The following is a 7,355-nucleotide window of genomic DNA, read 5'->3' as shown; positions in this document are numbered from 1 at the left end:
AGGTCAAAACCTTCAATAAAGACAAAGTTGGAATAAAGATTGCACAACAACAAAATGACTTGCAGTTCTGTTAATAAATACAATGATTGTAATTTACAAAAACAATACAATATCGTTGCTTTGCAGAAATGAGAAGCATAGGAATGTGAGCGGGCTTTAAATTTTGAGTAAAACGCGTGAAAATTTCAAACCCTAGGTAGGCTTTCATCGAAACGTTTTTCTAAACCATGCTGTACAGCAGTATCTACCAGGCTTACTAGTACATCTCTAGCCCCATAACTTATGCCCCTTAGCTTCAAGATACTTCAAATGATTTTGATTTCAGTTTTAAAATTAAAAATTGACCTAAAATATGTAATTTTAAGGTCAGAATAATATTATACATAAATCTGCAACGTGTTTTTAAAGGAAACGGGAGGGGGGAGAGAAAGAGAGAGAGAAAATATTTTTTTGGAATTAAAACTTGGAGCTCGGAGCAAAAAACTCGGAATGAAGTAATGCTTACAAATGAAGAAAACTGGGGGGGGGGGAGTTATTTTAAAACAGAAACTAAATGAGTGTACTGTCGGCCTAAACTAAATGAGTGTTTCATCAAATTATATTAGTTTTTTAAATTATTTTTTACTCCTGTCCCAGTTTTAGTTTTTTTTTTTTTTTTTTTTTTTTTTGTTTAACAGTAACCTTTTCTTTGGCTTTTGGAATAGCTTAAAATCTATAAAATCGCAAGTTGTATTAGCGACCCTAAATTCAACAATCTACTTCATACAAAGCAACCTTCAGTTCTTACACAAAGTAACGTTTTCAAAATTTGTAATCATTTTTTAAACTAACAAATAAATTTATCAACAAAATTTTAAGTCTTCCTACAGCAAAAAGGTTAAACTTTTAAAGCATTTCCCCACATGACTCTTAGAAAAAAAAAAAAAAATAATAACGAAGTCACAACTTAACAAACACTTTAAAATAGCATTTGGCGTTCCCCAATGAATAGTAATCCATCAAAAATTCACACCTTCTGCGCAATCGCAGAAATAGTGAATATCATTCTAAAACACGGGAGTCGATCTGATTAATGATATGAGATAACTGTTAAGGTAAGCACCCTTTTTCAGTATTACTATACACGACTTGGCAGGCTGCCAATGACGGATTACTAATCATCAGTGAACAACTTCAACAAGGATCACAAAAGATGAAAATGAATTACAATGACATCACATCTACTTTACGAGGAATGTTTTGAAATACTTCAACTTTGCTTTACATTAAAAATGAGAATAATACCTTTCTTCCAATATCTATTAAAAACTTCATTTTGATATTTGTAAATAACACACAGTATAGTGTGAAAAAAATACCTTCTGGAGAAAGAAATTTTGTAGGCAAAGTGCTGCTTAATATGCATTTGGTAGACGTTATTTAAAAACACATGTGATTTGTTTTGAAATCGTAATTAGACTTTTTGTTGACCGTAAATAGGTCATCTGAGTTCAAAATCTACGTTGAAAGAACAAGAAAATATACCCCCTCCCCACCCTTTTTTTAAAGAGAGTAGAAATATAATGAATGTTGATGTGTTCTGTCATTTCATACATTTGCTACGTTTAGCTGCTTTTGATAAGTTATTATGGATTAATTATAATCGATATTTAAAAAAAGGGACCATAGCACAATCGCCATTTTCTAAAGTCGACGGGAATTTTGTATATGCAGCGACAGATTAAAATACTTTTTAAAGAGAAAAGTTGCTGCATTTCTCAACCAAAGCCCCATGTATAAGATTACAAGATCTACCATGCAAGTTAATTAACGTCCTGAGTTTTAATTTTTAAACCTTTAAGTACGATAAACACAACCGAAATTTAAAATGCGGTGTTCTCCGAAGTTTTGACACGATCAGAGATGTTCATGTTTTGCTAGTATACACAAAAAATGCGTTGCTGTTATTCACAGATAAAAACCATTTTAAAAAAAATTGCAGTACATGTAATGAATTTGTCGATGTTTGCATTCTTTTATACAAGAACCCATTGGTTGATATATCACACAATTCACACCTAAATTCCAACGAAATGAAGCATTACAAGATGGTGGTTGAGAAATTTTGTTTACACCATTGAGGATATAAAACTGGAAAGCAAGTAAATTTTTAGAAATAGGTATACCATGGAGCTTAAAGTACTACTAATATGAGTCATGGGTCTAAATTTTCAGCTTGAACAGAGGTTCTTTATCGAATAAGCACCAAAACAGGAAATGGTTTTGCTGGTATCACATAAAACGGGAAAGCAATCGGGTGAGATCAGAAGCTCACTAGTTTTATGTTCTCAATGGTTGACAAAGAGGAAGAAAGGCATCTCATTTTTTCCGATTCGATCAACTACATCTTTTACTGATCTAGCTCAAGAAAGTAGACAGCAGGGGGTTGCACAACGACTTGCTAAAAACGTGCTCTCGTAAAACCAATCCTGAATAGATGAGGGAGGCAGAACTGTTCATCCATCTCCCCCCAACGAAGACTTGCTAGGTGAATGATCATTTGCCAGTGTTTGAGACCAGAAAAACTTGAGTCTTCGGGTTAAGTATTTATATATTTATAGATTCTATTTATAGGAGTGTATTTATAACTATGTACAAGCGTTCCAGCAGACTTTGTGCGTCTGTGTATCGTCCGTCACACATCAATTGGATTCACACAGCAAAACAGCAGCACCAATTGGCCGTGAAATATCACTAGGACACAAGGAGAGCCCAATAAAAAGAGAAAACTTGGCAATTAGTATGGAGGCACCGTTTTTTAAATTATTTATATATATATATAGATTTCTTTATGTATACCGTTTACCACATTCCGTTGATCACACGTACTTGCTGGATAATTGTTTTGCAAGTTCAGTGTATTTGAGGAATTTGGAATGAGGGCTCTCCTCCACAGGGTTGGGAGGAGCAAGTTCTTTTTGAGGAGAGGAAGGGTGAGCCGAATCACTATTGCTCGTTCGACTGCCCCCTGCGGCACAGCCGTTGCTACCGGCAGCGTTGGCAGTTTTATTGTTAGTATTACCTGAGGATGAGGTTGTTGGAGGTTTCCAGGTGGAGGCGGCCGCGAGCTCTGCCAAGCTGCCGTCCTTCACAAAGTGCATTTTACTTAGGTGGTGTCTGTAAGCACCTTTAGAGATGAAGTGCGTGTCGCAGAAAGCACATTTCATTAGCGAGTCCGACGTGGTCGCCTCACTGCAAGCCCAACTGAAAGCCAAAATGGAGCCCGGGGTGGCCGGGAGGCTGGGCCGAGACAGGTGTGCGTCCGTCTTGTCTAGCAGCTTCTGCAGTTCTTTGAGGGGGTGGTCGGCGGAATCGGAATGCTTCTGCCTGGGAGAGGTGACTTCCGAGCTGTGCGTGGACATCGGCGAGCCAAGTTCGTCGTTGCTGCCCATCTCGGATTCTTTTTTGATTCGGGTGTGGGATGAGCGGCGCTTGCTGAAGGAATTCTGCGATTTCCTCGAGATCTCCGAATTTCGTTTCTTCTTCGGAATGTTTTTCGACGAATGCTTTTCGGGTGACTCGTCCGAAACCATAGCCATGCCAGGACTAGCAGATGCGGCCATTTCTGGCTCGCAACTTGACGCTCGAGACAGAGGGGTTCGCCTGTCATCGCTCTTTGGTGTAGCATTGCCACTGCAATTGACAGGTTTCTCGTCGTCCGAAACGGAGCCCTTTTCTTCACTGGCAGACATTTCTGTGTCTTTATTGCCAGTGCAATCATTCAATTGCTGCTCTCCGTCTTTGGCGAAACTGCTTTTTTCACCGATATCACGATCAGAAGAAGGAGTCACAGAGCGAGCTTTTGGGGACACACTATTCACAGAAGTTGCTGTATGAGATGCAGACGGTAAGTTAGAGTTCGTGGTCTCTTTAGTTATGAACACATTGCTACGATCTTCAGCCGGGGATTCTGGTTGGAAGTGTACTGGTGAGCAAGACTGAGAAGCGCTACTGGGCGTCGAGACTCGATTCATAACGTCTTTGGCTGTCAATCCGAATGTTAATCTCAAATGTTCGTCGAAGCTCGGATGTTTTTCAGACGTAGAAGAGGACCGACTTCGGCTCTCGGAGCCAGAGAAATCGGCCATTTCCATTTTGAAGTCGTGCAACCTTCCGAGAGGTGACGTGGACTTCCTTTGGAGGTCCACTGTGCTGCGGAGAACACCAAAAGCACTGGGAGAACTAGAAGGATGCCAAGGAGGATACACTTCCTCGTCGATTCCCAGACGCTGCAGAATACCAGTAGAGGCCGCACTCCGTCTCCCCTTGCTTTCGAAACTCTTCTCGATGAGTTTCTCAATGGCATTGAGGACAGAGGTACTTCCTGTACTCTCAACACTATCACACATGCTGTCCTCCTGTTGCAAGATCTGACCTCCGGAAGTTTTGTTAGCTGCTTCTTCGGATGGCATATCCTGAGAAGTTAGAGGGGAGGAGCTCGGAAGTATGATGCTTCCTGAGGTAGTAGGAATGTCCGGATTTGTATCTCCACTGGCACTCTTGGCTCCCTCTGAGCCTGGGGAAGATTTAACAGATTGCTGAGATCGCGATCCCTGAGCACAGCTTTTAATGTGCTGTACAAAGTCTTTGGCATCCACTTTTTCTGTGCATTCTTCACATGAGATCTTACCGTCAACTACTTCGTTTTTGGCCTGACTCGTGACGTCGTTTGAAGTGGTAGGATTCTGCTTATTGAGCTCCATCCTTTCCAATTCCAAAAGCTTTCGAACCGGAAGAGATTTCTTTCGTCTTTCGCGGGTCTGCCTCCTCCTGCCACCTCCTTCTGTGATTGAGCGTAGAATGTGTTCCTTGTAATGTGAATTTTTGACCATGTGGTAACTCAGTTCTTTGAGGCTTCCAAAAGCTTGGTCACACACTTTGCACGTGAGCACTGCATTCACCTGAGACTGAGCAGCCATCTTATCTTCAGGCGTACGCCATGAAATTATTTGTTCCTGACTAATGATATTCGTGTAATGTTGCGTGACCCTCATATGGGTGGTCATATCTGCTAAAGTTTTGAAGGATTGACCACACCACATGCATTTTAGAATTTGCCTCGTCTGTTCTGCACCCTTCCCTAACCAAACGTCTTGACCTCTGACTAGTTTCCGAGGCAGAGAAACGTTCTCCTTAATCACTGCATTTGGGCCTGCAGAAGCAGCTGATGTCGAACATTTGGCGGGCATGGGGGAATGATGGGGCACAGGCTGGTGGTGAATAGCAGAAGTCGTAGGTGACGAGGCAGGTAGTGTTGTCTGCATACCTGCCATTCCACATCGCGGCGACTGCTTCATATGCACTGTCATATCAGCTAGACTGCGGAATGATTCTTTGCACCACACGCAGGTGAAAACATCCCTTGTTTGTTCGCTACTTCGGCTCATCCACTGGCTTTGCCATGGATTCTGACGACCAGCTGGCCTGTAAGGATCAGACTTGGAACCTCCAGCGCTACTTTTTCGGGAATCACTAACTTTGTTATGTTCCAGAGGAGGACTAGCATTCTTGTGCAATAGAGGATGATACACAGAAGATCTATTGAGCGAAGCTGGGCTTTTAGAAGAATTACCCGGACTCTTCTCGCGTTTCTCGTGCTTTACTTTGCCATTCCACATTGGAATCTCACCGGCAACACCAGCCTTTCCGGGTGCTGTTTTCGGTGTATGTTTTGGAGCATTATATCCCCATGGGCTGCTGGGCATAGACAAAGCTGTTTCGAGTTTGGCCATTTTGGCGTGTCTACTTCCACCCTCGACTCCAGCTCGGCTTCGCCTCCTTGGCACCGATAGGTCTAGAGGTCCGTCCTGCGAAATGGAAGGTGGATGCTGCAACCCGTTTGGCGTCGGGGATCTCTCATCCTCCGTGGTACTCTCATCGTCTGCAGACTTCGCCTTAATACTAAAGTCCAGAGGGGCGTCTACCTCGACATTCGGCGTCACCATGTCTTCGTCAACGTCCTCTTCGTCGTCCTCTGCTTGGATGCTAAGCTCGGGATTGGAGACCGCGGTTCGTGGTGATATGTCCATGAGTTGAGGAGCCACGGCCGGTGGGACTACTATGGACGGAGCCTTACTGCTTGGCGCGTCCATATCGTCCCTGGGGGGAGGAGGAGGCAATAGAAGAGGTGGTGCTTGAGATTCTGGAGTGGCACTCCGACTCGAATGAGTGGAATCACTGTTATTGTCTAGCTGGGCGTCATCGGTTTCGTCTGCATCTCCTGTTGATGCATTTTCGGAAGGATCTTCGGAATTTTTGTCCTTGTTTTCGCCATCCTCCCCTGAAATATCAAATAAAATACAAAATTACGAAAGTTCAAGTAGCAGAAAAAGCATCAAGAACATACTAAGTACAATAAAATCAACACATAAACAAGAGAAATCTAGGCTCCTGAATTGAACACAAAGCTTTTCAATGTCAAAAGGAGCAAGAAGAATGAACTTTTATTACATTTTAGGGAGAGATATAATTATCTCTTCATAATTCAATAAAAGTAATGTAAGCAACTAAACTGTGATTTATAATTTTTGGCTTGCTCTTATGTCCGAAATTTTATTTTTGATATGTGTTCAATCACTTTCTTTCAGATAACGAAATTTCCGGATAACCCTAACTTTGGTCAAAAAATAAATAATAAAATCATTCAACTAGTTGGTAAATAACTAACAGCGGGAAACCAACAGTGAAAAAGAACATGTCTCATAATGTTCAAATTATATTTTTGTCATTGCTTTCATTACATATGAAATGTTTTAAGTTACAATTATTTTATGTAACTACGAAATATTTATAAAAAAAAGTTAAGCTGAACAAATCTTCAAACAAAACGCATACCTTGAAAAAATGACTTTTAAAAACTGTTTTCGGAGAAAATCCTTTTTAAAAAATTAAACTTTTTTAAAGTATTGTTTTTTGCTTTCCTTTACAGAGCATAGTATCTAGCACTAAATTTATTGACTTCACCACTTCATTCATAGAAATAAGAGAAACGCAAATCCCTAAACAAAGATCAAATAAAAGGAAAAGAAAAAATATTCTAAGTTATTTACAGATGAACTAAAGAGTGTCAAATTTATTTTCCCCACCAGAAACTGTAAATCTCTTTTAGGTAAGTCAACAATGAACGAGGGTATCAACACTCCAACCTTTTTTTAGTACCACTATTTCTTATTTTTTCGGATGGCAACAGCTAAAAAACGTAAAAGAACAAAAATTTGATGATAATCCTGTAAGAAATAATACATTTTTGCCATTTTTTTAACGCTAGAAACGAATATATCCGCTAAATAAGATGACGCGGTTTTGAAGCGCTCACT

At 40.7% G+C, this 7,355-nt stretch overlaps 1 protein-coding gene across 1 annotated transcript in view; it reads right to left on the bottom strand.

Annotated features, from left to right (window-relative positions):
* Positions 1-2,535: 2,535 nt before the first annotated feature.
* Positions 2,536-7,355, bottom strand: part of LOC129226023 (protein tiptop-like) — a 29,014-nt gene continuing 24,194 nt past the window's right edge. The window contains 1 exon segment of the mRNA XM_054860597.1: positions 2,536-6,319. Coding sequence (XP_054716572.1) covers positions 2,859-6,319 — 3,461 coding nt within the window. The 3' untranslated portion in view covers positions 2,536-2,858.

The sequence above is a fragment of the Uloborus diversus genome, chromosome 7 (genome assembly GCF_026930045.1).
Source record: "Uloborus diversus isolate 005 chromosome 7, Udiv.v.3.1, whole genome shotgun sequence".
NCBI lineage: Eukaryota > Metazoa > Arthropoda > Arachnida > Araneae > Uloboridae > Uloborus > Uloborus diversus.
The sequence above is the reverse complement of the archived record's forward strand: the minus strand, read 5'-3'. Positions and strand labels throughout refer to the sequence as shown.